This window comes from Prionailurus viverrinus, chromosome E3 (assembly GCF_022837055.1).
Source record: "Prionailurus viverrinus isolate Anna chromosome E3, UM_Priviv_1.0, whole genome shotgun sequence".
NCBI lineage: Eukaryota > Metazoa > Chordata > Mammalia > Carnivora > Felidae > Prionailurus > Prionailurus viverrinus.
In genome coordinates this window covers 1796736-1823156 of record NC_062576.1, presented here as the reverse complement: position 1 = coordinate 1823156, position 26421 = coordinate 1796736, and the positions used below count along the sequence as shown (strand labels likewise).

At 65.9% G+C, this 26421-nt stretch overlaps 1 protein-coding gene across 4 annotated transcripts in view; it reads left to right on the top strand.

The window, feature by feature from the left end:
* MAD1L1 (mitotic arrest deficient 1 like 1) overlaps positions 1 to 26421 on the top strand; it is a 320354-nt gene that overhangs the window by 273360 nt on the left and 20573 nt on the right. Inside the window, exon 17 of one of the 4 annotated variants that reach the window (XM_047837849.1) lies at positions 7659 to 7849. The exons of the other annotated variants lie outside the window; for them this stretch is intronic. Within the exon in view, the coding sequence (XP_047693805.1) occupies positions 7659 to 7849 (191 nt within the window). The remainder of the gene's footprint in view (positions 1 to 7658; positions 7850 to 26421) is intronic. 4 annotated transcript variants of the gene reach the window in all.

The window sequence follows — 26421 nt, the reverse complement described above, 5'->3', positions numbered from 1 at the left end:
CTCCTGGAGCTTGGGCTTGGGATGGGAAGGCCATCTGCAGGAGGGGGAGCCCGTCAGGATGCACGTGCTGCGTCGGGGTGGTGGACCCGCTCTTGTGCGCGGCACCCACGAAAGGCCTGCCTGGGGCCGTGGTCCGGCGGTGAGCACCACCGCCCACCCCGGGGACCGGGACCCGGACCCACAGTCGTCGCCCTGTGGTGCCGGCTCCCGCAGTTGCTGATAAAATTACGTGAATATTTGATGCCTAATTACTAAATATTTAAACACGTAAAACTGAAATAGTTAGAAGTTACGAGATGCCAATAATTCAGCCCCAGCGGCGTGGCGCGGCTTTGGGCCTGAGCAGAGCCAGCGCCCCCTGCAGCCCCCTCCCCGTGCACCTGCCAGGTTGGCCCAGGGACGCTTCCACAGGGACACCTCGGGCCCAGTCAGGCTCCTTGGCCCGGCCTGGTCTTGTGTGGCCGGGCGTCCCCGCGTGCATGGGTGCGGTTCTCTCATCTGAGGTCAGGCCCGGGCTCAGTGTGAGGGCCCCTGCGTCACCCTGACACGTAGCTGTCCCCGAGGCACACCTCAGAGAGGCGGGTCGCCTCGCTGGTCTTTGTTCGGCTGCAGGACCAGCTCCGAACACGTGTGCTTTCATCCCGAGTGCCCTTCAGATAACGTAGAGACGGGTTTTGTGCCCCCATCTCCAGACCCAGCACGTGCACGTCAAACAGCTGTTCCCGTGTGGCCTCGCTGGCTCGGTTCCCACCTGTGTGACTGCTGCCCCCACGTGTGTCTGTCCTCTGGACACTGAGAGGTCATTTCCCTCAGCTCCGTCACCGGCCTCTTGAACCCAAGGAGGCAAAAACCCAACTCAGGACCTGGACCTGCAGACCCGCGGCGCCCCCAGAGCCTGTTCATGGCAGATGACGGCACCGTCCCGCCTCTCACTCATCCCCACGTCCGCTATCCAGATTGGTCTCAGTCGTGCCCTTCCGGACCTCGGGAAGACCCGAGGGCCCGGGGCGGCCCACGGCACCCACTGGCCTGGCTTTGAAAAGCCCGATCTGGCTGCCGAGAGGCTGCCGGTGTCCGGGGCGGGGGGCATGGCGAGGGCGAGGGGCGGTGAGTTTGCCGAGCGTCATCCTCCTCGACCCTCGTGCCCGGCAGGGCCTGCTTCAGAGCCTGAGCGGGCAGTGCGGGCAGAGACAGCGGGCAGGAAGCGCTGTGCCCAGAGGCCGACCACCCTCGGTGCACGGCGGCCCCACCCCTTCTCTGAGCCCCGGCCTCCCCGCCGTGGAGCCAGGGCCCTCATCCCGCCTCTACACGGACGCCCCGAGGGGACAGGCCATGGAGCGGAGCTCGGTGAGCATCGGGAGGTGGGCGATTGGCCTCTTGCCATTGCCGTCCCTGGCCGTGGACCCCACGGGCGTGCCCGCCGTCATCCCTGCCCCCTGGGCCCCTCCAGACCCCAGGGGCGCAGTGCTGGGGACGCCCGGGGACGGAGCACAGCTGGTCATCCAGCCTCGCCCACAGCCGGGTCCGGGCAGGCCATCGTCCCCCCTCACTGCCTGGCACACGGTGCCCTTGGAGCACCCCGGCTCAGCCTGGGCTCCAAGAGCTATTCTTTCAAGTGGTGAAATATTAGTGCCTTTTCCTGTTTTCTAAACCTGAGAACCTTAGCATTGGCTAAGTGGTTTTATTCACTTTTCAGAAAGAAAAATGACTCTGTCCCGAGTCCCCAAAGGGAAATTTCAAAAGCTGCTTCCAGTTCTTAAACACAGCGCAGCTGCAGGGGCCAGGCCGCCTGCCTTTGACGGCTCGGCCGGCGGCCAGCGCACGGCTGCCCTGCCCCCTGTGTCCTCCTCCCGGCCTCCCTCACGAGGGGTCGGGAGCCATTCGTGGGGTGGGAGAGTTTGTCTGTGGGGACAGGGTGGGAAGAAGGAGGTCTGTCTGCGGGGTGGGAGGTGTCCATCCATGGGGTGGGGTGGGGTTTCTGTCCATGGGGTAGGGCGGGAGAGAGGAGGTCTGTCTGTGGGGTGGGGGGGTGGGGGTTTTCCTGGGGGGTGTCTGACATAGCCCTGCGCCCTGCCCGCCCAGCCTGGAGACCAGTCGGTTACTTCTGGGGTTTCCCTTGTGTGGTTTCCCCTCCCAGGATCTCCGGATGTATCTTTTCTTTGGCGTTTTCTGTCTCTGTCTCTGGTGGGGCGCTGTCGGGGAGGCCCTTCCGCATTCCATGTCCACGCTTCTGTGCGCGTCTGTAACGACATCGCTTCCACGGATTGCGCATTGTTGCTGCTGCCTCGGACGCCTCTCCTCCACAGCCTCCATCGTAACCTGCGTGCGCGGGAGGCAGGCACTGCGCCCTGCGGGTCGTTCTCCGGGCCGGCGGGCCTCCGTCTGGGGCTGGTCTGCTGGGCACCGGGAAGGCTGCCGCCAGCCGCGTGTGAAGGCCGGTTCAGACCCCGCAGGGGCCGCTGGCGCAGATCGACCTCCTGCCGGGCCCTGTGCTTATGGACCCCGGGTCCACAGGGGCCGGGGGTGCAGGCATCAGGAGGTGTTCCATTCGTCACGGCAGCCCTGAGGCCTGTCACCCCTGCCTTGGGAGCAGGGACTATATCCTCTCCGGGAGGGGCAGGGCCATCACCTGGCGTGCAGGGAGGAGTCCTGCTCCCTGGTCCGGACCCCCCACCACAGCTCCAGCCGGCCTCCCTGCCGCCCAGGACAGTGAGGTCCCACTCACCCAGGCCCGCTGGGCCTGGTTCCTCTCCTGAATTCTCTCATCTTCTAAGATTTCGTCCGCCCTCTTGTCTGCCGCTGCCTCCCCGCCCTCCACGGTGGTTGCGGTGGGGGGGCAAGGTCGAACACATATGTTCAAGGGTGAGCACGTACGTTCTACTCACCGTGTCCATGGGGAAGCCCCGTATGTATGTTCCCTTTGGTTGACACTGACTAGAGCCTTTCCGGGGTTATGATTTAGGGTTTTGGAGAAATGGCATTTCGTGGACTCCCGCCTCCTTGAAGCGCACTTGAAACTCAATGGGACAAAAAGTCCTCCCTGCAGCGAGTGTGGAGTCTACGGGGAAAATAACTTACTCAGAGAAGCTTTTGAAGACACTCTGTTGTGTGAAACAGACACTGTCACGTACGCCGAGGACATGTGACACGAGACCGGATCTATTCCAAAGAAGTGATTTCAAAGCTGAGGAGTCTGGGAGTCAGCTAGGAAGCATGATGGGCTGCTCCAGGCGTGTGTAAAGGCCCTGAGGTGGGGAAGAGAGTGGTGCTTCTGGAATAGAGCCAGGACAGGTGTGGCTGGAGAGGTGGGGCCTGGACACTCGGCACAGGCCTCGTGGCCACAGGACAGGGTTTCATTTCAGACAGTGTCTCCCCTTCAGAGCTTAGAATTCTGTCCAGAGGACTTAGGCCCCGGCACAGGATTGGAACCCAAGGGACAGAACCCAGCGGCCAGTGCCCCTCTGAGCTCGGTGACTGTGCTGGGAGGCCTGAGATCCCGGTCCCAGCTCTGCCCTGCGTGGGTCTCCAGCCCTCCCCCCGCCAGCCTCCTCCCCTGGATGGTGCTTATTCTATACTCAGAATCCTCTGGACCACGATGTGGGTCAGGGAAGCCCATTAACAGGGAGCCATTGCCTTGAAAGGTCCCAGGATGGAGCTGAGGCCGCCGCGTGTGGGACAGGGTAAGGCCCGAGGTCCGTCTGTCCCTCAGAATGGCCACCGTGCAGAGTCACACCCAGTCACCTCACTGGCGTGCTCAGGCCACGCGAGAGGAAAGACGTGGACCGCAGGCCCCGGGCTGCCCTCCTAAGGGCCGTTGGCATCTTGGCACGTGTCTCTGCCGTGTCCTGTCTGCTTGTGCTTCTCGAAGGCCCTGAGAGCAAGAGGAGCTCAGAGCTAAGGGTTGGGTCAGAGGTCCCACGGAGCCGACCGGGACCTCCCAGGTGGAGCTGCCGCCCCCCCCCCCCCCCAACCTCCAGCTCCCCGCACCTTCCCCAGCAAACCGGTACGCAGGGAATTGAGTCACGGAGGCGCGTGTGCTGTGAGTGAAATGAAGGCACAGCCGGGCTCTGCTGGCCGGTGCGGCCTCGTGTGGGGGCCCCGCAAAGGCTTGCTGCTGGGAGGGTCCCGCCGTCCACTGGTCTGTCTCTCACCTGCTCTCCCTGCTCCTCTGGGATAAGACTTTCTCCGGATTTTAGACTGTGAACCGCTCTCCAGAGCCATGTGCCCATAACCGCTCCTTTATCGTGCCATCTCCGCTCTCTCCTGCCAGCCTTACGTAAGGGAGAGTTTATTTTTGTTCCGTGTCCTTCCCACGGGCTCTCCCGGCGGCCTTCTAGGACTCCGGAAGGAGCCAGGTGTTGGGCACGGATGGGGAGGGGGGGGGGGTGGGGGGGAGTCCGAGCCAACCAGGGGCCGTCCACCCGTGGATGTGGCTGTGGCCGTGGAGGGAACCAGCCGGCCTGCGTGGGGCCACGTGCCAGTTGAGAAGCAGGCGCATGGCCCCTGGACCTTGCCACCACCCCTGGCCTGCGCCACCCCTGCCCGCCCTGCACACCTGAGCTCTGGGCGACCACGTCCTCTGTCTAGCACCCGCTTGTTCGTTGGCCTCCCTTGTCCCTCACCGAGGACTCTTGGAGAGCCTTGCACAGGGCTGCCACGGGGAAGACGGACAGGGTGGCCCAACGAGAGAAGAGCGTGGCAGGAGGGCACGTTCCTTTAGCCCGCGTCGCCAGAGGGCAGGACGGGGCGGAGGGTGAGTCTGGCCCGGCGCAGCCTCCACCCGTGGGCCTGATCCCAGGCCTGAGGGGAGGGGGTCCGGGCACGAGGTCCTCATCCCAGGCATCTGGTGATGCCTGAGACGTGCACACGGCAGGAGGGGTCCGGAAGCGGGCAGGCCCGGAGCTCTCCGCAGACCCGACGAGGCCACTTGAGTGCTGAGCCGGCCTTGCCCGATGGCCTCTGTGGGTGGCCATGGCCGGGTGCCTGCGGGTGGGTGCGGAGCGGGGTCACCGTGGACCCCAGGGGTCACCGGCCCTTGGCAGGCCGCCTAACCCCACCCACAGGAAGCCTCGGCTCGCTCTGGGGAAGAGGCCGCATCCGAGCAATGGCTTTTCCAAGGCAAAAGGCACATCTTTTATTTATTTAATCCAAACCATCGTGTGAATTATTCATTCACGTTTATGTAAGCGATTGAACGGCAGGATAGGGGGGCAGGTCAGAGCACTGACTTTGCTGTGCCCTAAATCACAGCGAGAGCTCACGGCGTCCCCACCCCAACGTGCTGCATTAAGGTGACCGCACCTGAGGACCCACACCAAGCAGACGGGGAGCAGAGCCCTCTGTACCTCTGACAGCCTGTGTGACCTTGAGGAAGTCACTCCCCCATCCAAGCCTCCCCTCGCTTGTCAGAGGGTGACAGGGGGCCCGCCTGGTGTGGTGGGGGCCGCACTGGGTGAGACAGAGTGTGCGAGGAGCCCGACAGGGGGTGCGGAGCTCATACCCCAGGCGTCCGCAGCCCCCAGGGGGACGGGAGGGGCGCGGCTTACCCGTGCATTTGCCTGAGTCCGTGGAGTGGGTAATGGGCAGCATCTTGATATCTGTGGGCAAAGGGGCTGTTACCTTCTCCAAGGTCAGGTTGCATTATTACCAAAATTAAATTTTTCCCAATGGGCATCTGAGCTCCATTAAAGGCAGTGCAGTCTGACAGGGGTGAATTATCGCCGCAGAAACGTGGTCAGTGAATCTTTCCTTCCAGGATGGGTTTTTCTCCCGCTTGGCGGGTCCGTCCTCGGTGGGCTGGCCGAGAGATTCAGGGAGGAGCACGGGGTCAGAGCCGCCAATTACCCTTTGGATTTCGTAGTCTGATTACTCGATTAATCAAGGGCTCCATGCCCGTGTCCCGATGGAGAGGCTCTCTGCTCCGGAAGAAAGATGTCCACCGGGGCCATCAGGGCCGTGTGGTGATGGAGGGCAGGTGAGGGCAGGGCGTGTGACAGGTGGAGGGACCCGCATGGCGGGGAGGCCGGAAGGAGCCGTGCCCTGGTCTCAGATTCCTCGTTCAGAGCAAGAACGCGGCCGGCCCCGGGCTGCCCGCAGAGCTGTATGAGGTACAGACAAGACCCAGGATACGTGTCCAGGAGCCTGGCGCAGGCCAGAGCACGTGAGGGGCAGCGGGGCCGCGAGAGCTTGGCCTGGGGCGGATGGCGCTCCCCACGCCAGACACGCGTGGCCCAGCAGTGAATGTCACAAGCCCCGTTTGTGAACCAGAACCCACGCCCTCCGCGTCGCCCTGTGACGGCTGCAGAGCGTGTTGGTGCCTGGAGCTGACCGAGCTCCCACCATCCAAGGTGTGGCCCGAACCCACACGGCACTGTGCTGTGGCCCCGTGGGATCCAGCTTGTCTTCGCGACGCCTCCTCAGGCAGTTGTGTACCCGACGCACCTGGGAGCCGGAGGGTCACACACTCAGGGCCACAGGTCCGGAAGGGCGCACGGGTGGAGGCTCTCCTGTGTGTCTTTCCCTGGAAGACAGGCTCCCCCATCCCCTTCACCTGCTCCAGGAGGTGACCTTTCCTGCTCTCTCCCTGCCCTCAGCCCTGCCAGGGAGCCTCTGGTTGCCGGGCCCGGGCCCGTCCTGGTGACTGTCACAGGATGTGCCACGGGCCCCTTGCTTCAGCTTGAGCAAGAGGGTTCCTGTCCCTGTCACAGCCCGGTTGACCGGCTCCAAGGCCTGGGGTCTCCCACCACCCTCTTAGACGGCACAGCTCCCGTCCCACCCAGGACGTCCCTGGGCCCTGGAGGGGTTCCCCGACATCAGCTCCAGAGGGACCAGCAGGAAGCTCCTGGCTTCAGAGGCTGGTGTTTGAGGAGAGCCAGCCTTGCTAATTAGTGAGGGGAGAACTGAGGTTTAATTACTGGGAAGGCACCTTGGGTGAAGGATTTGTGATAATTGCTGTGTAGCCTCCTGATGGCTTTGTGCTTGGCACAGCTGGTTTCTCCTGTGCGGCCCTGAACCGTGGCAGGCGTGACGGGAGGGCCTGGGGCCTCTGCCCTGAACCGTCCTGTTAGAGCCTTGAGGGGGCGGGCGGGGTCCCAGGGGCCTGTCTGCGCGCAGTGGCCTTGTCTCCGGCGGGGGGGTTGGGGGGGGAGCCCCAGGGATGTGACCAGGAAGCCCCCGGGCATCCACTGTCAAGGCCCCCTGCCTGCTCACCACTTCTCAGCGCTGGCCTGTGTGAGTGGGCGGCCAGCCCCCCAGCAGGTACAGACCCAAGACTGCCCGTGAGGGGCCAGGCCCCACCCAAGCCTCCTCAGTGGCCCTGGGAAGGACTCTGTGTTGCCTGTTGCCCTTCAGAAAAGGCGCCAGACCGGGGGTCGAGTCAGGGCTCAGAGCTGGGACGAGGCCCTCTGTGTTCAGAGTCACTGCTGTCCTTCGAGTTATTTACGTTTCATTGAACGACTCCGCGCCCAAAGGTCGGGCCGGCCCTGTGCTTGTTTTCTTCGTTCCCTAGCTTCGCGCTCGCTCGCGTCAGGGCTCTGCCTGGGCGGGACCCCGTCTCCTCCACGACCCGCTGTCGGTGACTCTGGCCCTGGCCCCCGCTGCCGCCCCACGTCCCATCCGGTCCGGGTTTGCAAGCTCACCCTGTCCCCTGTCGCCCCCAGAGCTGAAGAAGCAGGTGGAGAGTGCCGAGCTGAGAAACCAGCGGCTGAAGGAGGTCTTTCACACAAAGATCCAGGAGTTCCGGAAGGTCTGCTACGCGCTCACCGGCTACCAGATAGACGTCACCACGGAGAGCCAGTATCGGCTGACGTCCATGTACGCCGAGCACAAGGCCGACTGCCTCATCTTCAAGGTGGGACCGCGGTGACGGCCACCGGTGTGGAGAGCACGTCCGCCCGGTCGTCCTGGTGCACGACGGAGCGGGAGGGTGGCGGCCTCCCCTCAGGAGGCGTGGCCCGCTGCTTCCAGGGGAGTCTGCTGACCCCCGGCCGCCCCGACCTGGCCGCCTCTGGGTGTCTGCCGTCCGCCTGTGCTGCGTTGGCCCCGTCGCTGGGAGGGGCGGGGCAGCGAGGCCCGGGGCATCCAGCCCCAGCAGTTCCCGGGGGGCGGCGGAAGTAAGAGGGTGAGGGTCCGTGTTGGGCCAGGGAGGCGGCCTCAGGACTGGACCGTGGCCAAGGCCATCGTGCCGTGTGGCAGACGGGACAGGGGACGGAAGCTGCTGGATCTCTCTGGGACGGGCCCTCGGGTCTGCCTGAGGCGCCAGGGCTGGAACCCCAGACAGACGCGAGGGCGGGAACTTGGCGGCCTGTGTTGGCCCCAGACTCCTTCTGGAGAAGCCAGCAGGGTGGGGGCCCCCACAGAGGAGCCCCCTCGGAGTCGGAGGCAGCATGTGGCCTGTGGCTGTACCCGTGTCCAGGCCCGGGGTGGTGTCCGGGTTTCGGGACTGGGACGGTCGCGGGGAATGACGCACCCGCACGTGAGGGGCAGGACCGGGGCGCTGCCAGGCCGACCAGGAAGGCTGTTCCCGCCACCGCCGCGCTGGCCTCCCCTCCCTTTGCTGGAAGACGGCGACGTGGGCCCGGCATGGCTGTGGGCGGCCACGGTCGGCACGGAGGTCCCCACGCGGGGTGGCCGCGGCGCGAAGCGGGCCGTCCACCTGGCTCTGCCCACGTTTGTAAAAACAAAGAACCCACTCTTCTGGGTCCGTAAAGCAGCCGTAACCCGTGCGATCTGCACACGTGGAGCAGGACGCGGCAGCAAAGGAAGTCCTGCCTGTCTCGTTTCATCGCGAACTGAGCCTCACGCTAAACCTGTGCCCGCCCGACTGCTTCCTGGCACAGGTGCTGGCCAAGCCGGAGGCGCCGGGTCGCGGGAGGCCGAGGGAAGAGGGGTCCCGACCGCGCAGGTCGGCGTGGGGGCCCCCCCCCCGACTTCGTTTCCATCCCCCTTCCTTCCTGGCGGCCTCTCCTCGTCCTGAGGTCAGCACCGCGTCTCGGCCTGATGGCTGCCTTCTCACATCCCCGGCCGTCTTGGGTCCCGCGTGTCTGTTTTTACGTTTCTAAGCAAGCTCTCAGAAACGTCTCTCCTGTGTCATTCCGCGATCTTCCGAAGAACTCAGACCCTGACGAGCACTTCGTGCGCTGTGCGAACCCCACACGGTTTTCTTAAATGTCAAGCGTGTAAGCAGAGATGTTCAGGTCTTACAAACCCTCACTCTGGACAGGACAGCGCCTGTGGAGCAGAGATCCGCAAAGGCACTGTCAGGCCGTTTCTCTCCCCCCCCCCCCCCCCCGCCGCCCCAGACTGTCCACCGTCCCCCGACCCTCCGCCGTCCCCCACCCCGGACCCTCCACTATTCCCCTACAGATCGTCGGCTGTCCCTGCCCCTACCCACGCTGTCTGCGGTCTCTCCCCACCCTCGGCTCTCCTGCATGTGCAAGGCCTCACTGTGCTCAGCAGTTGCCCCCTACCAGGCCCCTTGAGTGTGTCCACGCCCAGAGCTTACCCCAGCTCAGTTCCTGGGTGTTGCTGCAGTAACCCCAACACCTTCCCCTCCTGAGGGTCCCCTGCAGGGTCCAGTACACCCACAGTTCTGACTGGTGCCCTGCCTCCCAGCTGCAGGCGTGGCTCTGGACCTAAGGGCCAGATGTGCCGGGAGCAGCATGGGTGTGAGCCGGCCCCCGAGGACGACAGGAGGGCCGACGGCTCAGCCCTCCGTTCACGCTCACAGCAGGCACCCCTGCCCCCACCGTCCCAGCTGGGCCTCCAGCCCCACCCCCCAGGTAGGGGGCAGTCCCGTGCACAGCATCAGGAGACGTGGGTTTGCTCACGGCCCCGCCACGTTCTAGCTGCGTGACGTTCTAGATGCGTGGGTCGTCAGGGAAAACGTGGAGGGACGTCGCCGACTGTGAGATGCGAAGCACAGTGCCCGCTGGTCCTCGGAGGCCGTGCAGAGATCTGTCTGGAAAGGACCCGGTAGACAGGCCAGCTGCCCCTCGTCCAGGCTGCCAGACTTGGACCCACACGCTGCCTTTCCCCACCTGGAGACCACTCTGAGCCTCGGTCTCATCGTCTGTGAGTCAGGGGTCAGAGCTAAGAGAGCCCACGACCACGAGCCCCCATAGTGCTTGACACGGGGGCACCAGCAGCATCGCTGAGGACCCACCCTGGGTTTCAGGGTTTGTCAGAATTGTGTTTTCAAGCAGTGAGCGCTTAGCAGACAGAAGCTGCCCCTCAGGGCCCATGTTAGCCCCACAGGGCCCCCATCTCTGTCTTCCCCTGGGGGTCCCCTCACCCTGCACACCAGCGCTTGGGCCCTGCCCCTGGTCAGATCGCCCCACCCCCCAACAGAGCCGTAATGTGCTCACAGTCGCCTCCTCCGGGAGGGCTTCCGGTGTTCCCCAGAGGTGGGAACTGTCTTCAACTTACACCGTTCAGGACACACGTCACTTTCTGTTGCTTGGTCATTACGTAGGTGACTTCTGTTCCTTTACACAAGCTGTTCTTCAGGGACAGGAACCGTCCTATGTCGGGCCCTTGGGCCCTGGGAGGCCTCAAGTGTGGTGTAGGTATGGACAAGCCAGGAGCCCCCCACCCAGGCCCCCACCCCGCATCTCGGCATGTGGCCTCTTTGGTCAGGCTCGCACACTGGATTGTAGACTCCTTACTACCCAGGGTCCAGGACGCGCCCAGCAGGTGCACAGCCCCCGGCCAGGACCCGGTGCCCGAGGCACTTGCCAATGCTGTTGGGGTGCGTGGAGCCTTTCTGGTGGCTTTGCCACGTCCTGGAAGCTCGGGCTCCTGGCCGCCCCACCCAGCCTGCAAGCCGCCGCCCCTCCCACCCCCCCCCCCACCCCATAGCACCGGGAGGCAGGAGCTGTTTCTGCTCTCTGTCCGTGGAAGTCTGGGGGTGCTTCCAACGAGTCCCGTGTCGCTCTCCAAAGAGCTGGGGATGCAGGACAGAGCTGGTCCCTGACGTCTAGGCAAGCCCCCCTCCCACTCTGCCCCCAGGGATTCCCCCCAATCCCATGGCATCCGTGGGACAGGCGGGTCAGCTGCAGCGGCCACTGGACAGAGCGAGAGAGCCAGGACCGGAGGTTAGGGTTCCCTGAAGAGAGCGCTCATGCCCCAGGGCCTCAGGGCCTGGGTGTTGGGGGGGGCAGGGGGAGGAAGAGGGGAGCCTGGCCGTGCCTCCATGGGCCTGAGGGGGCTGTCCCGGGAACCAGAGGCTAGGAGCACGGCTGCGCACGTGTGACGGGCACACGCACAGGGCTGCCCCTGCCCAGACCTCCAGCAGGGCGTGTGGGGCAGTTTTGTCTCTCCTCGGGCCTCTCGTGAGTCCCTGCCGGGCAGGGGCCTGCCCAGCCCCTGGTGGACCCGCCCTGGTCCCAGCTTCCCGCCTCCTTGTCCCTGCGTCCTGGCGTTCACACGCTGGCCAGCCTCCCCCAGAGCCTGGCTTTCCTGAGGACGCTGGCCTTCCTTTTGCTGTCTCCAGCCCTGTCACCCCCTTGGTGCCTGCTGCCGTAGGGGCACCAACAGGTGGGTGGGATTTTGTCTTTCTTGTCCCGGCGCATCAGGAAAAACTGGAAGCCGTGTGGGGTGAACTGAAGGGGTCTGAGCCAGCTCGGGGCCCCAGGCTCACACTTCCCACCCTCCGCTTACCTCTCTCCCTTCAGGGTAAGGCTGTAAGTCCCCAGCATCCTGGTGGGGGCCCCGGTCCTGCCTCCTCCACCCCGGGCCCATCCCTGGAGCCCTTCATAGGTCCCCCTGAGGGGCCTTCCCCACAGTTCGGCAGGTGAGGCCCACCGCACCCCGGCCAGCTGGTGCTCCCGGCCTCCCTGACGTGGCAGTGAGGGCCTCAGCCCCCACCCCCAGTGTCAGCCGCCTCTCACACAGCCACGGGCATCTGCCGCTCGGGGCCCGTGCACGTCCGTGTGGGGCCTTCCCGGGAGCTCACGGGCCACCCAACGGGAGGGGCCGGGTGAGAGGTGCATCCTCTGGGCCGGCTCAGCCCTCTGCCCCCGGACACCTCCCCACCCTCCCGAGGTGCCGGCCTCCCGCACCGGCTGCCGTGCCTCGGGCAGTGCCCGGCCGGGGCTTGCACTCCACGGTGGCCCTGTCCTCCCTCTGCGCCTCCACTGGCAGAAAGTGCTGAGCTGCGGAGAGCGGAGGGCCCCGGAGCGTGGCGGTATCCGCAGACCGTCTGGACGTGTGTGTGCGTTTGCTTGCTCGCCCGCAGTCCTCCCGGACACTCGAAACGCGGAGCCTCTGAGCTTCTCCGGGGTGGGTGCTATCGGGCCCTCAGGGGCCCCAAAGAAGGTGCTTCTGGAGCTGCCGAGCCTGTGAGGACGTCTCTAGGCAGGGGCAGGGAGTGACTGCCGGCGAAGTACCTGCTGCCTCTGCCTGTTACGGCTCAGTGACAGGAGGCCCCGTCCCATCGCATCCGCTGCTCGTCTGCCTGCTCGGCCTGGCGCGTGCGGGCTGTGCACTGCGGACAGACGGACAGATGGGGAGAATGCGCGAGAAGCCACGTAGAAGGGAGACGGCACACTGACCACGTGCAGATCCTCACTGCCTTCCGGGGACCCAGCCAGAGGCAGCCCCTGCCCAGCACTGCCCCGGGACCCAAGGGGACACGAGGTGCCCTGGAGCCCTCACGCTTGGCCGGGCCACTGCACCCTGCGGGACCGGGTTTCCCCACCCACAGTGAGGAGCTTGACCTGGACGCGCCCCGGGCTCAGAAGGGCTCCGCCAGCGAGCTCAGCCTTGGCTGGGGCAACAAGGAAGGGTTCCCTGTGAGCCGGTGGTCCTAAGTGAGAGATGCTGCGGGACGGAGACCAGCCGGAGAGACGGGCCGACCCGCCGACCCTCACGCGGCCTTGGGGCCCCTGCCCCGGGGGGCTGAGCGTAGACCCACGCGGCGGTGGCGCAATCAGGCTGGAGGGGGATCGCAGAAAGCTGCAGTCTCCTGGCCCCTTTGGCTTATTTTATTTTATTTTCCCAGAGATGATCTTTCAGGCAGGAAGGGGGCTGAAGGCAGAGTTAGAAATAGCTGAGCGCCGTTCCGGCTGAGCGGGCTCTGCAGATGTGCGCCGGCATGATTGAGGGTTCGGGCTCACCCCACGCGCTCTGCTCCAGAAGACGCGGCGCCCGGCGGCCCGGCCCTTGCTGCCGCGTGGGCGGGAGCTGCCTGCCCCCGGGGGCCGCCACTCCGAGGACAGGCAGGCACTCGGCCCGGAACTCGGCCCGGCAGGGGCCCGGCCGCTCTCCCCGCCCCCGCCCCCGCCCCCGCGCTGGAGGAGAAGTGGGCCTCGCCGCGCCGGCAGCAGTGGGGGCGCCCGTGGCGCCCACAGGTGCGTGCGAGTCTCCGGGACCTCCGGAGGCCTGCTCTCTGGGCCTGTCATTCTGTCTGGCTGTGGTTCACGAGCTCTCCTGCCCTCCCTCCTGACCACCAGCCGGGGCGAGCCCCCCGTCCCAAGAGGGAGACCGGGCGGGTACGCCGGTGGCTGAGTCTCGGCGCCCGGCCCCCGTGTGAGTGCCCTTGGGACACGGCTGTGGACGAGGGAGTCCTCCCTGCCGGCCCCGGGGATCTCCCTCGGGCCAGCAGGCAAGGCGGGGGGCACCACTTCCGGCACCAGGGAGCAGCTCGAGGGCAGGGGAGAGGCGTGCGTGTAAACCCGTAAACCGTGGCACGGTGAGCACAGGCCGCGCCGGCTCAGTATCTGGCTGCTGCACGTCCTCAGAAAGTTCCAGAGTTCCTGCTGTCACTGCAGCAAGTACTCGGGGGACACGGTGACTCCAAGCCCCCTGTGTCCACCTGGCTCGTCCCTGGAAGGGACTTGGTGTACGACCACCACCACACCTGCACTGCCCTCCTGGCCGTTCTGTCCCCCAGCGTCTCCGACCTCTGTGCCCCCTCACATGCCGTGGCCCTTGCGGACCCGGCAGCCGGCGGGGCCGTGTTGACCCGGACCGAGGCCCGTGCAGGCCGTGCAGCCCCGCAAAGGAGCTTGCCCCTGGGCTGCCCGTGGCTGCCGCCTTCTCTCCTCATAAACAAGTGAGCGGGTCGGCCCCATGGCCCCGTCACCCACAGAGCGCGGGCTTGTTCCGCCCCACCGGGCCCCACTGGCACCAGTGCCCGGGACTCTTGTCTGACGGGCACAGACAGGCCACCGGCCTCCCGTGGAGTACTGAGCCCGAGGCAGTTGTTGTGGGGCAGCAGGGGTGGGAAGGGCCAGGGGCCGGGTGGGGGAGAGGCAGGCTGCCCTGTGCAGAGGCGGGCCGGTCGGGCCAAGCAAGACAGAGGATGTGGACCAGACTGCAGTGAGGAGAGAAGCTCGTGCCTCACGGCGACGTCCCAGTGGCGTCATCTCGCTGGCACGAGGCTGGGGAGCCTTGCGGTTGCCGTGGCAACAGCTCCTGGTCGGAGGAGGAAGAAGAGGGGTTCCGGGAGCCGCAGTTTCCCCCCAGGTCCCAGGGACGGCTCCGCCGGTCAGGTGTTGACCCAGAACCGGACCTGACAGCATGGTCCCACGTGGCCCATGGGACACCCGTGTTGTGGCTTCCTGGGGTTTTTCTGAGCGTGCCTGGCCTGCCTGGCCCTCGGAGCCGTGCACGTGAGCTTCCAGGCCCGCGAGAAGCGCCCTTCTCCCCGCAACAGAGTCGGAATAGAGGGTGTTTGGGGGCAGACGGGGCAGGTGGCTGGTGGCCCCGTGTGGAGCCCTGCAGGGGACCCATGGCCAGGTCCTCAGCAGGGGCTTTGTCCACACACTGGGACCTCGTGTCAGGAGAGCGGCTGCTCAGAGGCCAGATAAGGGACATTCCTCCCCCTCCATCCTGCTGGGGGCCCCCACCCTGTCACCCCGTCATCTTTCCGGATCCCTTGTGTCGGGTCCAGTGGTTGATGGCAGTTCCTGGGAGGAGCGGGCCTGTGCATCTTCTGGCGGATGCAAGCCATTCCCCGCTGTGCTGTCTTCAGGGCAGCGTTCCCGGGTCCTGTCAGTAGGAGAGAGCAGGGTGAGGGGCAGGCCGGCAGGCCCCAGGACCCCAGTGCTGTCCACCCCCGCCCTCCACAAGAACGTCCTGCCAGGTCTGCTCAGGCCCGTCGGACACAGGGCAGGCACAGCCTGGCCAGGATTCACCGCGGCTCTCCTCTCCCCACCAGTGTGGGCCGCCTGCCCTCTCACATCAACCCCTAACCCCCTGCCCTGCCAGCATGCCCCTGGGGCGCCCCTTGGCCTGGACCAGGCCGCTCTCTCATGTGCTTTGGATCAAAACAAGTCACGTCGCGTCTGGGCTGAGGCGTAGGCGGCGTGAGTGAGGACCCACGGCCTGTCCGGTGAAGCCACGTGCAGGCCTCCCTGTGGGCCGGGGCGCTGGTGGGGCCGTGACACCGAGGCGTGGGCTTCGGGTTTGAGACTTTGACCGGAGTCTGCCCCTGCCAAACAGATCGGCAGGCGTTCCTGCCCGGCCGGCAGCTGCCCACAGCTCTGGGCGGCCGAGGAACGCGGGGTCTCTTGGCTACTGAGCGGCCCACCGAGACCGGCCGGTGCATTTAAGTCCTAGAGCTGCCTCCTGGTGGCCACGTCACTTTGCACCCCCGCCCCCGGGCTAGTCTCCCCAAAGGTGGCCTTGTGGCTGGTGGAGCGGAGCATCAAGTACAGGCGGCTGGCTGGCTGCTGGGGGGCAGGCGGGCATCCCTCCAGCGTGACCGTGGGCCTGAGTGTCGGGGGGCACCCAGCCCGGCCCGAGGGGCAGGGCCTACACACCCTCTCTGCTACTGTGGCTTCGTCCTGACCTTCACAGGACGGTCGAGCCTCTGGGGTCCTCGGCCCTCCTTTGGTGTCACCCCTGCATTTATGTGCGTGGGACAGGCGTCCTGCGAGGGGCACTGACCCTCCGGTCACTTCCAGTGAGATGCCGGATCTCAGTTTTGGAGTGTCGGTTTCAAGTTGAGGAACAGGGAAGGAAAGGGGCTTGTTCTGTTTTCTCCCGAAATATCAGACCCGAGGGCACTCGGAATTTGCCGGTTGAACCTGGCCTTCTGTCCCTGCTGCCTGCCTGGGGGCACTGCTGCCCCCGCCAGGTGCTGAGGGCTGGCCCCCAGGGCCGCCAGCCAGCGAGGCCTGGAAGGGGCTTCTTCTGACTTGGACAGGGCTCCCTGGGCCTCCTGGAAGGAGTGTCGGGAACCTTCCGGTCCCCACGCAGACTGCCCAGGAGAAGCCGCAGCGTCTCTCACCGCCCCCTGAATGAGGGGCCGCCCCTCGGGCTTCCAGGGACCCTTCTGGCCCCGGCCTTGTCCCTGCTCTGTGAGGGCTGAGGGAGGATGGTGGGCGAGCCTGGGTCCATGAGACCCCGCTAGGAGGTGGAGAGCCCACAGGGCTCCCGTGTCGGGAGTCAGGGGGTGAGGCTGCGAGGTTTCTCCCCCTCCCCTGACTGGCCGTCGGGGCCGCTCACAGGCTCGTGTGGGAAGAAGCCTGCTCTGGGAGTGCTCCCATCTCCTGCTGTAACAACAGGGCCCAGACACACACCTTAATTTGAATTTTTTTTTGGGGGGGGGTCCTCTGAATTTCAAATGGAGCTGCTTTGAACGCACGCTGGCTTCTAAACGTCTCTCGTTTCGTCAGCTGAACAGGTGCGGGAATCGGGGTGGCCCAGAGTGTTCCCTGAGCCCCCTCTGCCCAGATACGCTTCCCCCTGAGCCTCGCATGGGAGAGGCCGGGCTTGTGCTTATCCGGTGGGCGCCCCAGGCAGAGCTGCTGCTTGCCGCTGTTTGCTGGGCCCTCCTGGGGTAGGGGCTCTGGAGGTAGGATTGGACAGCAGCGGGGATCCCAGGACACAGCCCCCAGCTCAGGATAAGGAAAGGTTCACCAGCGTCAGATGGAAACAGAGCCGTGTCCCTTAAGGGTGGGGGGGTGGTGCACGTCCGGAGAGCCCGCAAGGCTAGTGGTCTTACCTCGGTGCTGTGAACGTGAAGTCTTCTTACCTTGGGCTGATTTCTAGATATTCTTTGTACCTGTTCTGCTGTGGTTCACGGGGCGTCTTGGATCTGTGGTTTTATAGTTGACCAGAATCGGATCATCCAGGCTGTCATTTCTTCCAGTACCGTTTCTATGTCCCTCCCCTCTTTTCTGGGGCTCCCATTACACACATTTAAGGTCACTTGGCTTCATCCCGCTGGTCACTGATGCTGTGTGTGTCTGTCTTCCGTGCTTCCTTTTGGATGCTCTTCGTCGCCCCCTCTTCAAGTTCACTGACCTGCTCTTTGGGGGTTTTCATGTGCTGTTCGTCTCCGGTGGGTTTTTCTTCTCAGATCCCTTTGTCTGGCAGGCAAGTCCGTCAGCTGGCCCTTGCGAGGCTTGTTTTTAAGCTCTGGCAGGGCTGGTCAAGACTGCTTTTATTCTAGGACTAAACTCTGCTGCTGAGATGTAACCCTTCCGGGGTCTCTGGTAAATACCCTGGGCACCTGCTGCAAACTCCTGGGGATCTGCTGGCCGAGAGCCCCCGCTCGGCTCCGTCCTGGGGGCCTGCTGTCCCAGAGCCCCCTCTCGGCTCTGTCCTGGGGACCTGTGTCCCAGAGCCCCCCGCTCGGCTCCGTCCTGTGCAGGACTGCCCGCCAGCCTGAGCCTCGTGGGCTCACCTCCTGTGTCTCTTCCTCGGGGATCACCGTAGCCGCCTGCCCAGTGTGTGCAAACACTTGACCGTGTGTGTTTTGTGTATCGTGTCGGTCATTGATGACACGGAGGCAGGTCTGGTCCCGGTTTATACGTTCGAAGAAGAGCACTCAGCCCACACTGGGGGGCCCCGGGGGCCCCCGTGACCCCCGAAAGCATTCAGGAGATGTGGTCTGTGTCAGCATGGATCCCCGGGCAGAGGTCACAGGCCTCTCACCTTCCCAGAAGCGCCATGGCCCTGGGTGTGCCCCAGGACGGGCAGAGGTGGGGCGGCCCCTCCCCCTCAAGAGTGGCTTCCTACCCCGTGCCCGTGCTGAGGGTGGTGGTCCTTGTGTGTGTGCGGTTGGGGCTCTGAGCTCCTGGGAGCAGCAGCCAGTCCTTCCCCCAGACCCCCATGTGACCGGCCGGCAAGGGGAATAGCAGCCCTTGGTTTTCCAGGTTTGTTTCCACCCGTTGCCGTCCTCAGGTTCGTCGCGGAAAGTTTTAAGCATCTGTGAAAGCGGACGGTGTCGAGAATCCCCACGTGCGCACCGAAGCCCTCCCTGCTGCCCCGATTATTCTGAAGCAGCTCGCGCACCGGGCGAACATGTGGGTGTTTTGGCCGTAACCCGCAATGTCACCGTGGGGTGGGTTCGGGTTGGTGGACACGGGAGGGCATCGCGGCCTGGTGGCGGGTCCCGGCGCCAGGTGTCGGGCAGCGTGCGGGTCCCGGAGCCCTGGGGGTGGATGGCGGCTGGCAGGGCGCTGGCGTGCAGGCGACCCTGAGGCCTCGACGCTCACCACAGCCAGGCAGCGTGTCACGGGGCTGGGTTTTTACCGGATAAGCCTGTGTTACGGACACTGCGGACGGTCAGCGAGGCCGCCACAGCCAATGCCACGGGCCGGCTAGTAACACTGGCTCTGCCGGCATCTTGCTTGTTCCACTCAGCGTGTCAGATACTCGTACGCGGCCGTGCGTGTATGTGGACCGCGTGCCCACGGGCACATGTAATCAGTCATACGTGACCGGGATCTGTCATGCCTGCTGGGGGCTTTCCTAGAGCGGGTTCTTCTCTCCACGAGCCTTCTGGCACTTGGCTCCCCCCGTCCCCGTGCGGGGACGCACCTGCCCTGTGCCCACACCCCACTGAGGCCGGAATCTGAGGAGCCAGGGAGGTCACAGAGCTGTGGCTCCGACGTGCCCACAAAACCCCCAGACTGAGTTGTCAGTGGTGTTTCCGGCCCAGAGGAAGGGTGGCCTGTCCGCCAGGCAAAGGGATGTTTTCTCCTTGGTCTGCCGGCCCCTGCCTCCCACGAGCCCGCAGCCTCGGCCGTGAGCACAGACCCCAGTGCGGGCACGGACAGGCTCGTCCTGCTGCTCGGAGCTGGGGTGCGGGATGGCCGGGCAGAGGACAGGGGGGTGGGGAGCTGCTCGTTAGCAGCCTCCGACTAGGGCGGGGACCTGGGTCACTGGACGCCTGGATTTGCCCAGCCCCCGCTGCAGGGGAGGCCGGGGGGGGGGGCAGGGGCCCCAGAGCCCCGCGGCAGCCCCAGCAGGATGCAGGCTGCTTGGTTCTCGGGACGGGGGCTGCGGGATCCGGAGCGCTCGCCCCTCCCCCTGCCCCTGGCCAGGAGATGATCGCTCTTCGCAGCTCGACGCTGGGGCCCGCCAGGCGTTCGATGAGCAGCCGCTGTCCCTGGGTGATGTTGATCTGTGAGAGCAGCTCGGTACCCTTCCCGGTCTTTAAGGGAACCGCACTCAGCCCGCACGCTGCGCAGACACTTGGATCGTTAGGATCAGGGGGCCAGCCCCTCCGCCTCCCCACCCCCGCCCCCAACCGAGATGCTCTGGCCATGCGAAGGGTGCCTCGTGCAGGCACCGCTCCCACAGCCGCGGTCTGCCCGCCGGCCACGTCTGCTGTCCGTGGGCAGAGGATGCTGAGGCCTGTCCTCCACCCGCCAGCCGAGGGTGCTGAGGGTCAGCCGGAGCCCTGACCCCAGATGAGGAGGGGGAGTAGGATCCACCCAGGTGCTGAGGCGGCGGGGGTCTCGTGCAGCTGGGAGGCCGGAGGCCGCTCCGAGGCCACCGCGGGCCGTACGCCCGCTGGGCTGGGCTGAAGGAGCCCTAAAAAACCACCCCTGCACTTGATCTCGGCAGGGCATTTCCCCCCGAGCCCCGCTGGCGACGGGCCCAGCTGTGAATTGGGAATCGATGCCGGTTCCACCTCCGGCCACCGCGAGGCTGGCTCTGTGGATTCCCGCTGCCGTAAAGCCTCCACCCCTCCCCCACCCCTGGGACAGGCCGGGGGGGCGCCTCCGCGGTGGGGCAGAGCCTCGTGTTGGCCAGCTGCCAGGGCGTTGGTCAAGGCGCATGGGACGCCTGGGCCAGAGCTTGGCGTGTGCGAAGACGGCCCGCCGTGGCTCATGTCTCTGTTTCTCTCATGCCCGCCGGTGTTCGGAGACCTTTCTCCCGTTTTCCAGCCGACCTCCTGGGCAGCCCAGAGCGGACAAGGGCCGGGGGGTGCCAGCCGGCTTTACGGGGGACGAGAGGGGCGGCTTTCTGCCCTGGGTGATCGGTCCCCCCAAGGCAGCCTGGTCTGTGTCCGCATCCCCTCTCCAGACTCTGGTGCCCGCCCCTTGTCCCGAGCTCCTGACGCTTTGGAGGCGGGACCGGGACCCCCACCTGCTTCCTGATCCCTCTTGGCGAGGTGTTTCTCCCTGCCTTCCCAGCTTCAGGGGGAGGGCATAGCGGCATGAAGGGGAGGAGGGGCCGGGGAGCCTGGATCCTGACACCGGCTCCACCCCGGTCTGGGCGGGATGGACGGCGGAGGCTCGGCTCCCTCCGGGTCTGCCCCGGGCCTCTGTCCAGCGGCCTCCACCCCACCACCCTCGGGAGCCACGTTTCCTTACCCTCCTCCCAAGGAGCGGTGTATGAGGAGCGTTTGAAGAGAGGAGGGGACGTGTGCCCACCGTGTGTCCGGTAACCCATCCTCTGGAGACCTCGCCCCCCGTGGCCCGTGCTGACTAGAGGCACAGCCCCGTTGCCAGGCAGCAGCCAGTCTACTCTCCTGGCCTCTGGAGTCAGAGCTTCCTTACAGGGCTTTGCTCGGATGCAGAGCGGGGGCCCCGGGTGGGGATAGAAGCCACCAGCGGGGTAGGCCTCAGCCCTGTCCCGATGAAGGTGCCCACTGTGCCCGTCCTGACCCCTGACCGGGCCGGCAGGGCATCCCCACGGTGGCAGCCGCCTCACCGCCATGAGCTCCCAGACGCGGGGGCGGAGGGGCTCCGTCCCCGTCTGGGTGCTGGGTGAGTCCTCTCCCCACATCAGGCAGGCCTGAGGGACAGAGGTCTCCTCGGCAGCCATCTTGGACCCCCTTTCCTCACCGTCTGCTTCGTCCCAGGTGTGGGGCTGACCCCGCGCTCCGGCAGCCTGTGCCCCAGACTACGTCCCGTGGCCTCGTCTGCCTGGCTTCCCTGTCCCCCCGGGGCCCCCCACCAGCTCACTGTCCCACGGCACGGCCTGTCCCAGGACCTCCCTCCTCAAAGCCACCAGGGCTGGTCCGAGGACGCACACGCCCAAAGCGGCCCCCGCCCTCTCCACCGGTGCCTGTGGGGGTCCTGCGGATCGCCTTCCGTCCCCCCACGTCCCCGCCGGCTCGCTGCATTTCTCCGGCACCTGACACCTTCCCAGGTGAGCGTCACCTGCACACCTGTTCCTCCACCCGGGCAAGTCCCCGCGTGTCTGCGTGCTCCCAGCCTTCGCGACGGCCGCTGGGGACTCCGAAGCTGCCGATCGGGGGCGAAGGTGGGGCCACATCTTCTTCCAAGCTCCAGCCTCCGGGGCTCCTGCACCAGGTGCCCTGGAGCCCTAAGGACCAGGGGACGTTGGCGTGGGCCTTCTGGGGCCACACGTAGCACGAGCTCCTCCAGACAGGGCCCCCGCGGCCCGGAGCCACCCCCGCGGCGAGGCGTGGAGCCCAGGTGATGCCTGCTAGAAGGCTGGGAGGAGAGACTGCCCGCCAGGAGCAGGAGGCTGGCCGGGCCTCGGCGCCCTCCCCGGCAGCAGGGCGCGACCGCCTGAGCCTGACCGTGCACCCGCGCCCTCCCTTGCAGCTACCCGTGGCTGGGGTTTCAGTGGAGGGACGCCCGGGGCGATGAGGGCTGCCCACCGTGACGCCAGGACCCCCGGCCAGGCGGCCGAGTGTTCCCTGACCCGGCTGGAACTGCAGGGTGGTGGGTTTCAGAGGCCTGTGCCACGAAGCTTCGGACGCGTGCGCATCACGATCGGCCTTAGCGCTGACGCGCGTGGGGCAGTCTGGCTCACTGTCCAGCCGCCGCCGTCCCTCTTCTGGCTGGAGGTCAGCAGGGCCGCAGCAAGGTGTCTGAGGCTCCACCCGCCAAGGGTAGGTTACGTGTGGGCGCCACCAGGGGGCGGGAGGTGGGTCGGGCAATCGGCTGCCAGCCCTCCAGCCGGCCGCCCCCCTCGGCTTCTGCATCCCTTGAGGGGGCAGCCCGGTGGCGCCCAGTTTGGGCCTGTGAGTAAGGGTCCAGCACGGCAGCAGGTGAACGTGGGATTGACCCACTGAGTTCCCCCCTCCCCCACACCTGGGAGTTTGAGGGCACACCCCAGGTTAGGTTAGGGTCATGTTCGGTCACGTCACTGTTTCCAGTGTGGGGTGAGCTCTGTGGCGAAGGTGGGGGAGGGGACCCCAGGGCGGCCGACATGTGCCAGCCCTGTGCCAGGGCTCTGGCCCTCGGGAACAAGGCCCCGCTGTCCCCTTGAGCAGGAGGGTAGGGCTGCGGCCGGTAGGGGGAGTCACGGGCACTGGAAGGCAGAGGACACCTTCAGGTTCCCTGCCTGCGTCCACACACTGCAGTCACGACCCCACAGCCGGGCGGCGGCACGTGGAGGCCACTGAGGCTGGCGGAGGGCCCTCCCACGGCAGGAGGGGTAAGGAGCGCCCCGGGGTTTCTTCTGTAGCGGCACCGACCCCCCTTCATGGCCTCCGGGCACCTCCATGCTGTGAATTGGGGTGGGCGGGGGGGGGGGGGGGGTGCGTGTCAGTCCAAAGCGGACACGGTGCCACTGAGGCGGACGTGCGTGCCACTTTAGCCAGTCACTGTTTTGGGGACCTTTTGTCCACCCCCGACTGGCTGCACCAGCACCCCTTGGGCGCCTGTCACGGGTGCAGGTGTCGGCCACCGTGGCCTCCCGGATCAGAACCTCCTGCACCCACGACCCCTGAGGGCTCGGTGCACAGCTGAGGCCCTGTGGCCGTGTGTCCCTGCCGGACGCCCGCCTGCATGCGGGGGGGGGGGGGGGGGGGGGGGGCGTCCACAGCACACTGAGGGGTGCGGGCTTCTCCCGTGAGCACAGCGCGCCCCAACTCGGGTCTCATCCGCGGTCCCGGCACAAAGTTGAGCCATGAGACCCCAACTCGGGTCTCATCCGCGGTCATGGCACAAAGTGCTGGTTCAGCTCCTGGCTCCGTCAGCGTGGCTGTCAGCACTTCTGCAGGCTCTCTGCGCAAACACAGGCGGGCTGCGCCTGGCGGCAGGCTCCTCGGGGTTCCTCCGGGAGCCCCCCGGCCGGGCCCGAGAGGTGCAAAGTGGGGGTGCGGGCGGCACGGGCGGGGCCTCGCCGAGGAGGCGCCTTCAGCGCCAGTCAGCGAGGGCAAGCGGGGTCAGAGTCCAGAGAGGCCCGGATGGCCCTCGGAGTCCCAGTGATAGGGAGGGGGCTTGAGAGAGGACTCCAGAAGGTTCTGACCAACCATGGCCGGGAAGAGGTGGGTCTGTGGTCCCAGTTCCGCCGACTCAGGCACGGCCTCGACCAGATTGAGAGAATCCGGAATGGCGCGTGGGCCCGCCTCCTGCACCTCCAGGCCTCCCAGCGTGAAGGACGCGGGCCCGGAGGGCCTCCCAGCAAGTGTCGTTCCTCGCCACATGACGGTGTCTTCACTATGCGGTTCTTATCCGGGCAGCACCTCCACCTCCGACACGTGTCCTAATCCGTCCTCAGTAAGCTCTGGGAGCTCCTTTGGACTGGATCCCACCGGGCCCAGCCCCCCGTCCCTTGGCCTCCTTCCCATGGCCATCTTGCACTTCCTTCCCTGCCGCAGTGCCCGCGGTGAGCTCCCGCAGGGGCCGCAGGGTCGCAGTCAGGGCTCCCGAGGGGGGTGGGCTGGGGGCCGGGGGTTAGAGAGAGGGGTGCTGCACAGTGGAGGCCACACGCCCGAGGTCCTGGGGGAGGTGGGCTGGGGGCCGGGGCGGGGGGCCCCGCACAGTGGAGGCCACACGCCCGGAGTCCTGCTACAGTGTAGGTAATGGCTAGCAGGTGCTGAGGGAGCAGGTGGGCGGGCGCTGGGCGGAGGGTGCTCTGCCCCGGCGCTGCCACCCCCCGTGCCCCGGCCGTCGTGTCCCGCCAGCTGCAGCCTCGGCCAGCCCGGGCGCCGTGTTCGTGCCCACCCCTGCCGGCGGTCCCCAAGGGCCCCGCGTGGGCACGCTACCCGTCGTGGGTGCTGTCGTGCCACTGGGCTGCCCGTGGGTCACCAGCACCCTGGCTCAGAAGCACCTGCTCGCCGCGTGCAGGCAGGAGACCGACGTGATGCAGAGGCCCCACTGCGTCTCCCCGCGGCCTCCGTGTCTGTCGATGCCGGGTCTCCGAGGCAGCCGGTCCTGATTAACTGTGCAAACTTAATTAGTTCGCATCAAAGTTTGCAGAGGGCGTTCCTCGGGGAGCTGGCGCGAGCGGCCTCCAATTGCAGGAGGACCGGATTCCTCGCTGAGGTGGTGATGCTAACACTGAGCACCTTCTCAGCGTGTCCGTCCTCCCCGAGTCCTGACGAGATCCGTCTTTCTGTCTGGTCTTCCCTCCCCTGCACCGCTGTACGTAATATTAAAACAATTTTTCCTGGGGAGACTGGAGGAAGCAGGCAGGGCGTTCTGAGACCCGGGGACCCAGGGTGGCGGGAGGACAGCTGCCTGGCTGTGGGGCGTGTCCCCGTCTCACTGTCACATCGGCTCTGCCGCCGGGGTCCTGGGGTGTGGCTTGGGGGCTGCTTGTTGCTGTCTACACGCGTGATGGGACTGTGCTTGGCCTCAGCCACCGGGCAGCCTGGTCACTCGTTCCACGGCCCTCACCCCGTGCTGGTCTGGAAGAGTCTGATGCCGCCCCAGGGATCCGTCTCACGTGGGTGACATCTTACGGCTTTGGCCCCTCTCTCACCTGCCCTGTCCCCCTGGGCCTGAGGCCCCCGCCTCACTTCTCCACAGGCTGGTGCGGCCTCTGGGGCACCGCCACCGCTGGGCGGGTCTCCCCTGTCCACCAGGCCCACAGCTCCCAGGAAGTTGGCTGTGGCGACCCGTGTCATGTTGGCCCAAGTGGCACAGGGAGGCAGGGCTCCAGGTGCGCACCTCTCCACCCCCAGGAGAGCCTCTGTCTCCCCGCCGGGAGCCTCGGCCCCGGGTCGCTGGAGGAGGAGTGGTGCGTGTCTCCTACAGGGAAGACCTGGGCTTAGGGGGCCTCTGTCTTCCAGTGGCGTCCTGTCCGGCCTCCCTCCCTGCGCCCCTTCCGTGAGGGCTGTGTTGACGTGCCCTCCAGAGGACGGAGAGCACACCCCAAGGTGCGTGACCACCTGCCAGGGCGCTCCCCGTAGTCCCGGCAAGGCAGCTGGCGCCAGAGTGCCAGGCCGCGTCCCTCCCCCCCTGCCCCGGGTCCCCCCCAGCCGTTTCTGAGCCGTCTGTCTTTCTGGCACGTTTGCTGCTTCTCTGCCCGTCCCAGCCACGTGCGCGGAGTGGCGGCTGGCAGTGCACCTGCGAACTGGGGCCCAGGGGTTCGGGGAGACTCTTGAGCCGAGCCCTGGTCCCCGCTAGGGCAGTCACCGCTGCCCGGGCCTGAGGTCCCGCGGCGGGTACGCCCGATGCACGCCCGGCTGACCCCAGCTTCCCCACGTGGGGCTCAGGACCTTCCCCTTACCCAGCCTGGGGTCTGTTTACACTGTAAACTGTAGGAAGCGCCTCCGGGGTTAGAAGGGGCTGGTCCCTCGGAGAGCGTGCCAGGCTGGGGTTCACGAACTTTGTGCAGGACCAGCCAGCGACTGTTGTGGGCCTTAGAGGCCGTGCAGTCTCTTGTCGCGATGGTCTGCTGTGCCCGTGTCAGGCACAGGCAGCCACAGATGGATATGTAACTGACTGGCCATGGCTGTGTGCCAATAAAACTTTATTTACAAGACACAGATGGTGGGTTTGACCCAAGAGCCATGGTTTTGCTGACCCCTGTTCCAGAAGATGGGTCTGCTTGTAGCACTGACCCCAGCAACTTCCTCAAGTTCATGTGTGTCTCCAGCCTCCGCTCCTCCCACACGTACCCCCAACGCTGCCGTCAGGGGTCACTGGCCACTGGGCTCCCCCTGGATGCACCAAGTATGTGCTGCCTCAGAACCTTGGCATCTACCTCTCCCACTTCCTGCGGCCCCTCGGAGCCATATGCCTCGTTCTCTGCCTTATTCAGGGGTCTGTTCAAGGGTTACCTTGTGGATGGGCCTTGTATGACCATCTATGTGGAAGAAAACCCACTGCCTCTCTAGAGGCCTCCCCAGCTCCCTTTTTTTGACATTGTTTTTTTACTTAGATCTGTAAGCTCTATAAGAGCAGCGATTTTGTCTAATTTATTTCCAGTTGTGTTTTTAGCAGCTAGAATAGCGCTTGCCACATGATAGGCATTCAGTAAATGTTGGAGGGGTGGGTGGGTTGGGTAGATAAGTGGGTAGATGGA